Source organism: Nerophis lumbriciformis, linkage group LG27, assembly GCF_033978685.3.
Source record: "Nerophis lumbriciformis linkage group LG27, RoL_Nlum_v2.1, whole genome shotgun sequence".
NCBI classification, from domain to species: Eukaryota; Metazoa; Chordata; class Actinopteri; order Syngnathiformes; family Syngnathidae; genus Nerophis; species Nerophis lumbriciformis.
The window spans coordinates 38,187,074-38,202,500 of record NC_084574.2 but is presented as its reverse complement, the minus strand read 5'-3'; the positions used below and the strand labels follow the sequence as shown (position 1 = coordinate 38,202,500).

Sequence of the window (15,427 nt, the reverse complement as noted above, 5' to 3'; positions counted from 1 at the left end):
GTGTAACCTGTGAGTGAAGGTGCACAGCGACAAGTGATGCCCGGTTACCCCTGAGACGCTAAAAAGAGAAAAGTTGATGACGAATGGCGTGTTTTCAACAAGACATGGACTGCCAAGTATTTCTTTACATAAATTAAAGGTAAAGCCGTGTACTTAATTTGTGGTACACAGGTTGCTGTGTTTAAAGAATATAATTTAAATCGCCACTACACGACAAAGCACGAGGAAAAATACAGGAATCTGTCTGATGAAGCGCACACAAGGGAGGCTGATGCGTTGATGGTAAAACTGCAAACCCAACAAGGACTTTTTGCCAAATTTCACACCCCCAGAGATGCAGCCGTCAGGACAAGTTTCGTCATTTCTCACAAAATCGCCAGAAAAAGTAAGGCGTTTTCTGACGGAGAGTTTATTAAGGAGTGCTTATTGGACTCTGTTGCGCTGATATGCCCGGAGAAGAGGGGCGCATTTGAGAACGTGTCACTCTCCCGACGCACTGTAACGAGGCGGGTTGAGACCATCGCTGGAAACTTGGAGCTTCAGCTGAAGAACAGAACGACCGACTTTGACTGTTTTTCGCTGGCTTTGGATGAGAGCTGCAATGTACGTGACACCACCCAGCTGCTCATATTCTTACGTGGGATAACTGCAGACTTTCAAATCACAGAGTACCTGGCAGCCGCAGTCAATTAAAGAGACAACCACAGATAATGACTTGTTCACATAGGTATATGCGTGTTTGGACATGTTAGGACTGAAATAGGACAAGCTGGCAGGTGTGACAACAGCCGGTTGTCCAAATCTGACGGGGAAAAATGTTGGACTTATAAAGAGGATGCAGGATAAAGTGACATAAATGTACATTTTTGCATTGTATTATACATCAGGAAGTGTTGTGTAGGACAGTGTTAAAAATAAAACCATCAAAAGCAATCTGCTTTTGTATAAAGTTAAGTTAGGTTAAATGAAATTATTATTAGGGCCCGCATGGCCCATTGCATAAGGACTCCCACAGGGAGTCCTTATGCAATGGGACATAAGGACCTATTGAATTTGTAAGGTTTTTAGGGCCCGCATGGCCCATTGCATAAGGACTCCCACAGGGAGTCCTTATGCAATGGGACATAAGGACCTATTGAATTTGTAAGGTTTTATTCTTTATTCTTTATTCTTCCGCCGCCACATTAAACTGTAATTTGACCCACTTAACATGCTTCAAAACTCACCATATTGCCTTTTTTAAGAAAAACCGAACCACAAAACTCAAAATTGCGCTCTAGCGCCCCCTAGGAAAAAAAAAACTAGACTGCCTGTAACTCCCACTAGGAAGGTCGGAGAGACATGAAACAAAAACCTCTATGTAGGTCTGACTTAGACCTACATTTCATAATGGTACATTCTCGGGCTAAAATCAACAGGAAGTTGGCAATTCCCCCTTCAAGACAAAAAAGTACTAAAAACAGTCACTTTTGCCTCTTTGAGCTGTAATTTGACCCCCTTAACATGCTTCAAAACTCACCAAACTGAACACACACATCAGGACTGGCAAATATTGCGATCTAATAAAAAAACCTAACCCCAAATTTAAAAATTGCCCTCTTGAGCAATTTTTTAATAAAACGCAAAAAAAACTGCTCCTCGGAAGAAAAAAATGACAAAACTGCCTGTAACTCCCACTGGGAAGGTCGGAGAGACATGAAACAAAAACCTCTATGTAGGTCTCACTTAGACCTACATTTCATAAATTGACAACCCCCAGCAAAAATCAACAGGAAGTTTGCTACTCCCCCTTCAAAACAAATTTTTTGTAAAAACCGGTCACCTTCCTTCAAAAACAAACTCCTCTGAGCGCGTTTGTCGTTTCGCCTTCAAACTAACACAGGAGAGAGATTGAACCCTTGTGATTACAATGACAGAAGCGCTTTTTTTCTAACTGCTCCGGTTTTGATTTTATGACCCTTCAAAGACCCGCTGCGATGATTTTGCTGCGCTGCTGTTTTTTTAAGATGGCTGCTTAAAAGCAGGAAGCACCAACGTGCCCACACAATGCAGACAAGGTAGGTACACTAGACAAAAGTCTTGGGACACTTCAGACTAAAAGTAGACAAAAGTATTGGGACAGTTAGGACTAGCACCTGCCAAATACGCGGGCCCGACCAATGCTGCTTGCAGCTTTAATTATTATTATTATTTATCTTACGGTATATCAGAAATAATTTGAGCAAAATTTTAATGAAATATTGTCGTGTGGCCCTCAAGCAGTGCTCGGGTTGCTCACGCGGCCCCCGGTAAAAATTAATTGCCCACCCCTGATGTAGCGTGTGCAGGTGGCGGGTCAGGGGTGTAGTGGTTACTGTCACACAGTGAAGGATGTAGTGTGTGCATGTGGCGGAGCAGGGGTGTAGTGGTTACCGTCCAGCAGGTACTCGGCACTCAGGTGGATGTTGATGCTGCTGTGCAGGCCTGAGATGAGGCGGTAGAAAACTCTCTTCTCCAAACACAACCCTGACAGCAGAAGCATCAGTCAGTGGACATGCAGGAAGTAGGAAACAGCAACAGGTTACCTTCCAGCCAGTCGTAGAAGCCCTCGCCTGGAACGACATCACACTTTGACCTCTCACACACAAGCATGTGACGTCACCTGACCTCTACTCACCATCCTCGTCTCCTGAAACAAACAACAACAACAACAAGCCCATGACTTGGTGACAGCACAGGTCAAGCAGCAGGTGGCGCTGTGGTCAACATGACCGCTACATATGAAGCCACGCCCCCAGGGATGTGATGTCACGGGGCATCAGGCTGACCAATGAGAAGAGAGTGCATGACTCACCTCTGCTGGGGACCAGCGGGTTCAAAGGTCGGTACACAGACCTGGGCCTGCAAAGACATGTGAGGTGTCATGTGACAATACGTCCAGGGGTGTGTGGTCAAGGGGGCGTGGTCACTGACTTGAAGCAGTTCTCCTCGTAGATGCTGTTCCACACCCTCCAGGCCGACGGCCCCTTGTATCCCGTGTAGCGCTCCGAGTTGAGCAGCAGGTCCACGTACTCGGCGTCAGGACACATCTCGTCTGAAAGTCGGTGGTCAGCAATGCACACGCCTCCCTGAGGGGGCGCCACTGAGCTAAGTACTCCTACTCACCGTCCAGCTCGCAGAAATGATCCTGAGCGTCGTCGTGTCTCGCCCAGTCAGCAAATGCCTCTTTGCTCTGATTACTGCAAGTACACAACACTACTTTCACTCGTAACATGTACAAGTACGCAACACTACTTTCACTAGTAACATGTACAAGTACGCAACACTACTTTCACTCGTAACATGTACAAGTACGCAACACTACTTTCACTAGTAACATGTACAAGTACACAACACTACTTTCACTAGTAACATGTACAAGTACGCAACACTACTTTCACTCGTAACATGCACAAGTACACAACACTACTTTCACTAGTAACATGTACAAGTACACAACACTACTTTCACTAGTAACATGTACAAGTACACAACACTACTTTCACTAGTAACATGTACAAGTACGCAACACTACTTTCACTCGTAACATGCACAAGTACACAACACTACTTTCACTAGTAACATGTACAAGTACACAACACTACTTTCACTAGTAACATGTACAAGTACACAGCACTACTTTCACTAGTAACATGTACAAGTACACAGCACTACTTTCACTAGTAACATGTACAAGTACGCAACACTACTTTCACTCGTAACATGCACAAGTACACAACACTACTTTCACTAGTAACATGTACAAGTACACAACACTACTTTCACTAGTAACATGTACAAGTACACAGCACTACTTTCACTAGTAACATGTACAAGTACACAGCACTACTTTCACTAGTAACATGTACAAGTACGCAACACTACTTTCACTAGTAACATGTACAAGTACGCAACACTACTTTCACTCGTAACATGCACAAGTACGCAACACTACTTTCACTAGTAACATGTACAAGTACGAAACACTACTTTCACTAGTAACATGTACAAGTACGCAACACTACTTTCACTAGTAACATGTACAAGTACACAACACTACTTTCACTAGTAACATGTACAAGTACACAACACTACTAGTTGAACAAGTAATACAGATCACATATGATGAAGTACAGAGTACTAGTTGAACTAGTAATACAGATCACATATGAAGTACAGAGTACTAGTTGAACTAGTAATACAGATCACATATGATGAAGTACAGAGTACTAGTTGAACAAGTAATACAGCCCACATATGATGAAATACAGAGTATTAGTTGAACTAGTAATACAGATCACATATGATGAAGTACAGAGTATTAGTTGAACTAGTAATACAGCCCACATATGATGAAGTACAGAGTACTAGTTGAACTAGTAATACAGATCACATATGATGAAGTGCAGAGTATTAGTTTAACTAGTAATAAAGATCACATATGATGAAGTGCATAGTACTAGTTGAACTAGTAATACAGCCCACATATGATGAAGTACAGAGTACTAGTTGAACTAGTAATACAGATCACATATGATGAAGTGCAGAGTATTAGTTTAACTAGTAATAAAGATCACATATGATGAAGTGCAGAGTATTAGTTTAACTAGTAATACAGCCCACATATGATGAAGTACAGAGTACTAGTTGAACTAGTAATACAGATCACATATGATGAAATACAGAGTATTAGTTGAACTAGTAATACAGATCACATATGATGAAGTGCAGAGTACTAGTTGAACTAGTAATAAAGATCACATATGATGAAGTGCATAGTACTAGTTGAACTAGTAATACAGATCACATATGATGAAATGCAGGGTATTAGTTGAACTAGTAATACAGATCACATATGATGAAGTGCAGAGTATTAGTTGAACTAGTAATACAGATCACATATGATGAAGTACAGAGTACTAGTTGAACAATACAACCCACATATGATGAAATACAGAGTATTAGTTGAACTAGTAATACAGATCACATATGATGAAGTGCAGAGGGTTACGGTTCATACACCTGCCGCCTCTCACTCAGCACCTCGGGACACGCCCGGGGGCGTTCCACTCATGCTGCAGCCGCGCGTGCAATCAACACACCTGATGCTGATGAGAATCCTGCCTTCATAAGCCAGCACGTCCTGCGTTCCAGTGCCATAACGTAGCTACTTGTACTTGTACAGAAGGCTTCTCACGTCTCTCGCTTCTTTGCCCATGTGCTTCCTCACTCTTTGTGTTTCCCCTCCGTCGTGCTCACTGTGTCTTGTCTTGTGTCGTCATCCAGCAACCCTTCGTCATCCCCTGGTTTCGAGCTGTGTGTCTCGTCTCCCTGGATCCTCTCTGGACTCTTTTCTGCCTTCCTGGTTCTACACCTCACGCCTGCCTTTGGACCACGACGGCCCGCTCCAGCCCCTGACCTCCTGCCTTGCCCTTTCTGGACTTTCGCACCGATCTCAACATGCACCTTCAACACCACCTGGTAACACTCCTCATATACCTGCTGCACATAGTCACACCCTATACACCTGGTTTAAACACACACTTCACATATATTTGTATATTTCAATAAACACGACGTCCCTGCCTCCGTGCCGTCTCCTTCTCCCACTACACCGTTACACTGAGTACTAGTTGAACTGGTAATACAGCCCACATATGATGAAGTGCAGAGTACTAGTTGAACTGGTAATACTTGAAAGAGGAAGAGAATAGTAGGAAGTCATGTGTGTCAGACGAGTGTGATGATGTCATCAGCAGGCGCTCACCTCAGCGTGCTGTTGATGGCGCCAAGTTCTTCCACTTGTTGGCACTCTGCCATGTCGGCCATGTTGTTGGCAGCCTGGGAATACTGAGCACAGAGCAGGACCGTGTTAGAACACACTACTTGGTCTCCAGGACGTAACACGTGTGTGTGTGCGTGTGTGTGTGAGTGTTTGTGTATGTGTTTGTGTGTGTGTAAGTATGAGTGTGTGTGTGTGTAAGTGTGTGTGTGTAAGGGTGAGTGTGTGTGTACGTGTGTGTAAGTGTGAGTGTGTGTAAGTGTGAGTGTGTGTGCGTGACATTCGACCCTGTGGGTGTGTGTGTGTGTGTGTGTGTGTGACATTCGACCCTGTGTGCGTGTGTGTGTGTGTGTGACATTCGACCCTGTGTGTGTGTGTGTGTGTGTGTGTGTGTGTGTGTGTGTGTGTGTGTGTGTGTGTGTGTGATTCGACCCTGTGTGCGCAGCTGTGGAATAACAAAGATGGCCTCCCACAGATGGACTTAATCCAGAGAGTAACCTTCCAAAACAAACATGACTGTTCGGCCTTCAGCCTCTTCATGGAAACTTCCGGAGAAGATAAAAGTCCAAGTTAGCAGCTGCTAACAGTACTTAGCAAAGCTGTCTGCCGCGAGCAGTTAGCATTAGCATGAAATATTGTTTTGGAGGGTGCAGCATGATTGACAGCCTGCATTGTTGCATTCTTCTAATAGTTCTACTTGTCATCAGGACAGCAAACTCTTGCAAGCCCTTGTGCACAGGTGGACCCTTCCACAGGTGGAGCCTTGAACAGGTGGAGCCCTGAACAGGTGGACACTTGCACAGGTGGAGCCTTGAACAGGTGGACACTTGCACAGGTGGACACTTGCACAGGTGGAGCCTTGCACAGGTGGACACTTGCACAGGCGGAGCCTTGCATAGGTGGAGTCTTGCATAGGTGGACCCTTGCACAGGTGGAGCCTTGCACAGGTGGACTCTTACAAGCGGTGTGCACAAGTGGACTCTTACAAGCGGTGTGCACATGTGGACTCTTGCTAAGGTGGACTCTTATAAGCGGTGTGCACAGGTGGACTATGGCTAAGGTGGACTCTTACAAGTGGTGTGCACAGGTGGACTATGGCTAAGGTGGACTCTTACAAGTGGTGTGCTAAGGTGGACTCTTACAAGTGGTGTGCACAGGTGGACTCTAGCTAAGGTGGACTCTTAAAAGCGGTGTGCACAGGTGGACTTTTGCTAAGGTGGACTCTTACAAGCGGTGTGCACAGGTGGACTCTGGCTAAGGTGGACTCTTACAAGTGGTGTGCACAGGTGGACTCTGGCTAAGGTGGACTCTTACAAGCGGTGTGCACAGGTGGACTCTTGCTAAGGTGGACTCTTACAAGCGGTGTGCACAGGTGGACTCTTGCTAAGGTGGACTCTTACAAGCGGTGTGCACAGGTGGACTCTGGCTAAGGTGGACTCTTACAAGCGGTGTGCACAGGTGGACTCTTACAAGCGGTGTGCACAGGTGGACTCTTGCTAAGGTGGACTCTTACAAGTGGTGTGCACAGGTGGACTCTTGCTAAGGTGGACTCTTACAAGCGGTGTGCACAGGTGGACTATGGCTACGGTGGACTCTTACAAGCGGTGTGCACAGGTGGACTCTTGCTAAGGTGGACTCTTACAAGTGGTGTGCACAGGTGGACTCTTGCTAAGGTGGACTCTTACAAGCAGTGTGCACAGGTGGACTGGTGCACATAAGAGCGTGTGCAAGTGTGTGAGTGCGTGCAGGTGTGTCAGCTGTGTTCACCTTGTTGTAATTCCCAGACTTGATGCCCGGAGGAATCTCGCTCTGGAACATGAAGAAGAACAGTCAGTATGTGGGCGGGGTGAAAGGTGAAAGGTGAAAGGTACCTCTGGGCAGGCCTCCACATGGCAGTCTTTGATGGCACACTGACCGTCATCTGGCCAAAATGGACACGGCCGCTTCAAGTTGACCTGAACACGCCATCAAAGTCAAATAACCCCTTTGCACATGTGTGTGTGTGTGTGTGTGTGTGTATGTGTGTGTGTATGTGTGTGTGAGTGTGTGTGTGTGTGTCGTACCTTGTAGTACCTGAAGTAGTCTCTCTCCGTCAGCTTCTTGATGCGAGGATAGATCCTAAAGTTGTTGAACAGGTCGATGCTCTCCACGTCACAGAAACAATCGTCAAGAACGCCCGTCAGCTGCCAGACATCATCACAACTTCATAACTCAGTATCATCACAACTTCATAACTCAGTATCATCACAACTTCATAACTCGGTATCATCACAACGTCATAACTCAGTATCATCACAACTTCATTACTCAGTATCATCACAACTTCATAACTCAGTATCATCACAACTTCATAACTCAGTATCATCACAAATTCATAACTCAGTATCATTGTATCACTGTGATTGTGTGCACGTTTTATGTGAAGTATGTAGAAGTATTATTTAGAAGTATTTAGAAAGGTAACATGAAGTATGTAGAAGTAGTATTTAGAAGGGTGACATGAAGTATGTAGAATTAGTATTTATAAGTATTTAGAAAGGTAACATGAAGTATGTAGAAGTAGTATTTAGAAGTATTTAGAAAGGCAACATGAAGTATGTAGAAGTAGTATTTATAAGGGTGACATGAAGTATGTAGAATTAGTATTTAAAAGTATTTAGAAAAGTAACATGAAGTATGTAGAAGTAGTATTTAGAAGTATTTAGAAAGGTGACATTAAGTATGTACAAGTAGTATTTAGAAGTATTTAGAAAGGTAACACGAAGTATGTAGAAGTAGTATTTAGAAAGGTAACATGAAGTATGTAGAAGTAGTATTTAGAAGGGTGACATGAAGTATGTACAAGTAGTATTTAGAAGTATTTAGAAAGGTAACACGAAGTATGTAGAAGTAGTATTTAGAAGTATTTAGAAAGGTAACATGAAGTATGTAGAAGTAGTATTTAGAAAAGTAACATGAAGTATGTAGAAGTAGTATTTAGAAGTATTTAGAAAGGTAACATGAAGTATGTAGAAGTAGTATTTAGAAAGTTGACATGAAGTATGTAGAAGTAGTATTTAGAAGTATTTAGAAAGGTAACATGAAGTATGTAGAAGTAGTATTTAGAAAGGTGACATGAAGTATGTAAAAATAGTATTTAGAAAGGTGACATGAAGTATGTAAAAGTAGTATTTATAAAGGTAACATGAAGTATGTAGAAGTAGTATTTAGAAGTATTTAGAAAGGTAACATGAAGTATGTAAAAGTAGTATTTAGAAAGGTAACATGAAGTATGTAGAAGTAGTATTTAGAAGTAATTATAAAGGTAACATGAAGTTTGCAGAAGTAGTATTTAGAAAGATGACATGAAGTATGTAGAAGTAGTATTTAGAAGTATTAAACGTATTTAGAAAGGGGACATGTAGTATGTAGAAGTAGTATTTAGAAGTATTTAGAAAGGTGACATGAAGTATGTAGAAGTAGTATTTAGAAGTATTAACAAAGGTGTTCCAGGTGAGTCCAACCTGAGAGTGCAGCAGTGCAGTGAGTTTAATGAATAGCAGGAGGATGCAGAAGGTTCTCATTATCATCATCATCATCATCATCTTCATCGTCGTCATCTCCGTCACCATCTTCACACTCCACTCTGTGTGTGTGTGTCTGTGTGTGTGTGTCTGTCTGTGTGTGTGTCTGTCTGTGTGTGTGTCTGTCTGTGCGCGTGTGTGTGTATGTGTGACTGAGTCTTGTCACTCGGCTGCCGAGGCCCCGCCCCCTGGTTGGCACATCATGCCCCGCCCCTTGTAGTCCTCCTATCCAATGAGTTCGCGTCCTGACGCTGACCGACAACTCCGGGGCAGAGGGCGGGGCTAGCATAGGCCCTGACCAATCACATCGCACCACGCTCGTGCATTCACACACGTTGCCTTCGCGTCACGTGACTAATATTTATTTACATGTCATGATCAATGTTTACGTGTCATTATTCGTGACAATGACTTCATGAGCATCATAAATCAGGACCCTAACGAAGAAGTTCAACATTATAAGCTGTCTTTTAGAACAGAACATGTTTCCGCGTAACTTGCGTAGCAACGCTGCTAATTAGCATATCACACGTCAAACGACTGCCGAACATTCTGGAAGCGCTGACGTCATACGTAAGCAGCCGTTGGAAAGCGGTGTTAAAAAGAAGTCCCAGACGACGAGTTGGACGCAAAGTGTGACTTACATGGCAGAAGCAGCTCTGCTCGTGTTGCTCCGCGCTGGTGCCGGCGAGGCTGTGCTGGAACCAGCCCAGAGCTAACTTGTCCAACACAAAGGCCAGCAGCAGAGCACTGAAGGCTTGTAAAGTCACCCTCCACATGCCGCACTGTGCTCCAGGCCAAACAATGGCGGTGGGAAAGAGCAAAAAGCAGCGAGACGCACAACCACTTCCGCCTTCAGCCTGTTAGCTTCCGCAGGCTAACAGATGCTAACACACGCCAGCGGCTCGCGGAGCGGAGGAAGGCCGCTAAGAGAGCGCCCTGACGCGGCCACTCGCGCCTACACGCGCCCTGAGAAAACGGAGGTCTTTGTGGGGGGGAAAAAAAAATCAACACAACTTGGAGAAGTTTTGACCGACAGCTTCCACGAGAGTGTCGGATATAAAAGAACTACTTTCAGGTTGGAGATTTCAAAATAAAAGTACGCTGGGCTCGAGCGGGCTTGTGGGCGGTGTTCCGGTTTAGAGGTTCAACTAAGTCCGAGTTTAAACTACTCGATTCGAATTCGAATCGTGATTCTCACGTTGTGCGATTCAGAATCGATTCTCAATTTTTTTTTAAACGATTTTTATTTTTTATTTATTTTTTATTTTCTATTAATCAATCCAACAAAACAATACACAGCAATACCATAACAACGCAATCAAATTCCAAAACCAAACCCGACCCAGCAACACTCAGAACTGCAATAAACAGAGCAATTGAGAGGAGACACAAACACGACACAGAACAAACCAAAAGTAGTGAAACAAAAATGAATATTATCAACAACAGTATCAATATTAGTTACAATTTCAACATAGCAGTGATTAAAAAATTCCTCATTGACATTATCATTAGACATTTATAAAAATAAAAATAGTGTCACAGTAGCTTACACTTGCATCTCATCTCATAAGCTCGACAACACACTGTGTCCAATATTTTCACAAAGATAAAATAAGTCATATTTTTGGTTCATTTAATAGTTAAAACAAATTTACATTATTGCAATCAGTTGATAAAACATTGTCCTTTACAATTATAAAAGCTTTTTACAAAAATCTACTACTCTGCTTGCATGTCAGCAGACTGGGGTAGATCCTGCTGAAATCCTATGTATTGAATGAATAGAGAATCCTTTTGAATCGGGAAAAAAACGTTTTTGAATCGAGAAACGTGTTGAATTGAAAAAAAAATAGATTTTGAATCAAATCGTGGGACACCCAAAGATTCACAGCCCTAATACATATATATATATATATATGTATGTGTGGGAAAAAAATCACAAGACTATTTCATCTCTACAGGCCTGTTTCATGAGGGGGGGTACCCTCAATCATCAGGAGATTTAATCTCCTGATGATTAAAGTGCTACGGTATCGAGCACTATTTTTTGGATAACCTTATTAAGACATATATATATATATATATATATATATATATATATATATATATAGCTGTAATTCACTGAAATTCAAGTATTTCTTAAATATATATATATATATATATATACACATAATTAAATAAAAAAATTAATAAAAGGAGGATAGGGATGATGTTCGTTAAGACTTTATCGATGTTGATGCCATTAGCGAATCCTCTTATCGAACCGATTCCTTATCGAATCTCTTATTTGAATTCAGATTGGTTGTTGTGTGTGCACTAGAGATGCGCGGATAGGCAATTATTTCATCTGCAACCGCATCAGAAAGTCGTCAACCATCCGCCATCCACCCGATGTAACATTTGATCAGAACCGCACCCGCCCGCACCCGCCCGTTGTTATATATCTAATATAGACGATGCAAGGCATAAAGTGAGGTTATAAAGCTTTTGCCTGTTAAAGAAAGGAGACTGATCCAATGCAGTTCAGACATTCGCGTGCCATGCTGTCACGACCCAGACGCACACCAGTGCGCAATCATATGGGAGCCGCGCTGAGCGCACCTCCAAGCGCGTCTCGCTGCCGGCGACGGCCGGGTATGGGCCCGACGCTCCAGCGCCATCCATTTTCAGGGCTAGTTGATTCGGCAGGTGGGTTGTTACACACTCCTTAGCGGGTTCCGACTTCCATGGCCACCGTCCTGCTGTCTATATCAACCAGGGTGAGCCCCACCCCTTTCGTGAGCGCACTGCGCGCGGAGTGACCCCTGTTACGCGCCCCCGGCAACAGGGGTGGCGGGCAGGTAAGCTGCGCGGGCGAAGCGCGCGGAGTGACCCCTGTTACGAGCCCCCGGCCACGGGGGTGGCGGGCAGGTAAGCTGCTTACCTGCTGCGCGTGACGCCGGCCGCGGCGAAGGCGGACAAGGCGGGGTGTCGGTGCGGTGGGCGCGGTGGTGACCCTGGACGTGCGTCGGGCCCTTCTCGCGGATCACCTCAGCTACGGCTCCCGGTGGGGCCCTCTCGGGGGAAGGGGCCTCGGTCCCGGACCCCGGCGAGGCGTCCCTTCTCCGCTCCGTAAAAGTGTCCATCTCTTTTTTTTTTTTCTTCTGTTGTGGCATATGCTGCAGGTGCCTGCTCGTTTTTCGTATGTGGGTAACAACATTTAACTATGTATATATATTTACCAATTGGTTTAACTGCCACCCGCCTGAATCTATTTAAAATCTAATTTTTTTTTATTTCAACCGCCCGACCCGCGGATAAAATCTAATTTTTTTTAATTTCATCCGCCCGATCCGCGGATAATCCGCGGACTCCGCGGTTGTGCCCGCAAACCGCGCATCTCTAGTGTGCACTGAGTTCCAAAAGCCATAGATGTTATGTGACCGGGCCGGCACGCTGTTTATATGGAGGAAAAGCGGACGTGACTGAGGACAGCATGCGGCCATTAAAGGGTGAAGGTTTCAGGTGAGAGAGGACGCTAAAGGCACGCCCCCAATATTGTTGTCCTGGTGGAAATCGGAAATGCCCCGGGAGATTTTCGGGAGGGGCACTGAAATTCGGGACTCTCCCGGGAAAATCGGGAGGGTTGGCAAGTATGTATACCTCAACATGGCAAACATCTGATCGGGATTACTGCAATTAATCCACACTATGTGGACTGAGTTATAAAGACTTAGACTTCCTTTTTATTGTCATTCAAATGTGAACTTTACAGTACAGATAAGAAGTTGCATTAGCTGATTGCAGTGCAGGATAAAAAAGCAATAAGGTGCAGATATAAATAAATAGATTACTGTACAGATAAATGTATTGCACTTTTGCATATGCGTCCAGGTTTATGGATGTATGTTATATTGTCTTTATATTCCAGCCACTTCATCCATTTTTGGGGTGAATTGAGGGGATTATTATGATGCGTTCAAGAGGGAAGAAGCTGTTACAGAACCTGGAGGTTCTGCTTCGGAGGCTGCGGAACCTCTTTCTAGAGTCCAGCAGTGAAAACAGTCCTTGGTGGGGGTGGGAGGAGTCTCTACAGATATCCTGAGCCCTGGTCAGGCAGCGGCTTTTTGCGATCTCCTGGATAGGAGGAAGAGGAGTCCTGATGATAAAGCGGTCATATTATCTTTTTTTTTTTTTTTTTACATTTAAAACATTTCCTTGTCTACAGCAGTGGTTCTCAAACTTGTTTCCCAGTACCCTCAGAAAACACTTGCCCTCCGGTCCTCCAAGTACCATGCACCATAATGACCAACACTAGTATTATAGTAGGCTTAAGTATTCACTAAAAAAACAAGCAGAGGTTTTATTTAACAAGTGTATTTCACATGTTAGGCTACTGTAACATTACACGCAGTTTGAACAGTAACACTTTGAATGTAGGAAAATAAAACACGTGACGTACCCCAGTTTGAGAATCACTGGTCTACACAACATGTCATGGTTCTCTGGTGGAAATGTTGCATGGATTTTGTTTTGCAGACCATCGTCAAGCTACTTTGTTAGAAATGGCAACAGCGGAGGACGCATGTGCCTGTACGAGCTCGTCTGCCCCACAACAGGAGGATTGTGAGAAATAACCTACAAAGTGGGACGAGCCGCGCGAGGGTCTTTGAGTAAATCTCTTCTTGTGCGATGGAAAAACATCACAAATTGTGCAAATTGTGCAAATTCCTAAAATACGTATGAAGATTGTTTCATAAATATCTCCGCCATGCTTTCACACTTGGGATACTTATGTGGATCATGATTGCACAAAAACAGGAAAGAATCGTTGCTTTTGCACAACCGCTGCCCGCTAAGACCGCAATACAAAGACTCATTCTTCATAGCAACAGAACATTTTGTCTTTCTGGAACTTCTTGTTTTTCTTACTATGACTCATAGATGTATTTACAGCCAATAAAAAACAAAAAGGCTCGCTTTCTCAAAGAAATTCAATGATACTAAATATCTCAAATCAAGGAGCACTTTTATTTTTTGGGGGTGACCAAAATCTGACATCTCGCTTCACTTTTATCAGCACGGAGGAGAACACGCAGGGCCGGCCCGTGGCATAGGCCGTATAGGCAAATGCTAAGGGCGCCGTCCATCAGGGGGCGCCACGCCAGTGCCACAAATGTTGGGGAAAAAAAAAAAAAAGTTGGTACTATTATTTCTAAATACAAAAAATAATCCCACGTTAATTAAAATGCAAAGTAAAGCCTATTTAATAGAAATATTATTTGTTACAACATATTACGCCCTGAAGGTGTACCTAATGTTGTGGCCCTGCAGTCATTCACAACTCCTCCAACACGAACATTACTGTTTTTGCACTTTTTGGCTTCTTATGAAATAACTTTTTTAAATAGATTCAATCTTGCACGTGGAAAGTTTAAGTGTGGGCTTTAGTTGATATAACAATTCTACGGCGGGGGTGCAGGAGGCGGGGCTACTGGAGCCTCAGCCAGTGCGTCTTTTGCAGCCGTTTTATGATCGCTCAGCACAAGAAATACGTTATACACATACAGTTGTTGACAAAATACACTGTACATTATATACCTCAGCTAACTAAACTATGGAAATGTATAATATCATTCATATAGCAATACAGTCTCACTGCACAGCAGGCCAGCAGTTAGCCGAGTCATTGCGCAATCCATGTTGAGGCAGTGAGTGACGTGCCTCAACTGGCTGCTGTTCACCGCACCGTCTCTTCTCAGTATTTGAACGGCAAATGTGAAAATTCAGCGATTTTTAATAAAAATAATCTAAAACTGGTGAAGTTAAATGGAAAATAACTTTATAGTATAATCACTGGATACATATAACAATTTAATTAATTTTTTTTCTTTTTGCATTTTTTTTCTTTCCATGATGGAAAGAAAAAACTTTTTTTACTTACAACTATACCAGTGACTGCACGTCACTGGTATAGTTGTAAGTAAAAAAAAAAAGGTCAAAGACAAAGCTATTCGGGTTCTTGTGAGTATATACACTTCACTGCCGATGTAGGGGGGCGCCACCTAAAATCTTGCCT

At 43.5% G+C, this 15,427-nt stretch overlaps 1 protein-coding gene across 2 annotated transcripts in view; it reads right to left on the bottom strand.

The window, feature by feature from the left end:
- ero1b (endoplasmic reticulum oxidoreductase 1 beta) overlaps positions 1 to 10,453 on the bottom strand; it is a 19,050-nt gene extending 8,597 nt beyond the window's left edge. The window contains exons 1-11 of one of the 2 annotated variants that reach the window (XM_061987979.2): positions 10,008 to 10,453; positions 7,864 to 7,983; positions 7,672 to 7,755; positions 7,568 to 7,609; positions 5,786 to 5,868; positions 3,145 to 3,218; positions 2,953 to 3,073; positions 2,834 to 2,880; positions 2,657 to 2,668; positions 2,565 to 2,591; positions 2,413 to 2,505 (exon numbers count right to left, since the gene is read on the bottom strand). In XM_061987979.2, the coding sequence (XP_061843963.2) occupies positions 2,413 to 2,505; positions 2,565 to 2,591; positions 2,657 to 2,668; positions 2,834 to 2,880; positions 2,953 to 3,073; positions 3,145 to 3,218; positions 5,786 to 5,868; positions 7,568 to 7,609; positions 7,672 to 7,755; positions 7,864 to 7,983; positions 10,008 to 10,142 (838 nt within the window). In that variant the 5' untranslated portion in view covers positions 10,143 to 10,453. Of the gene's footprint in view, positions 1 to 2,412; positions 2,506 to 2,564; positions 2,592 to 2,656; positions 2,669 to 2,833; positions 2,881 to 2,952; positions 3,074 to 3,144; positions 3,219 to 5,785; positions 5,869 to 7,567; positions 7,610 to 7,671; positions 7,756 to 7,863; positions 7,984 to 9,303; positions 9,503 to 10,007 lie in introns of those variants that run through there. The other variant, XM_061987980.2, reaches the window with a different exon arrangement.
- Between the last annotated feature and the right edge of the window lie 4,974 nt (positions 10,454 to 15,427).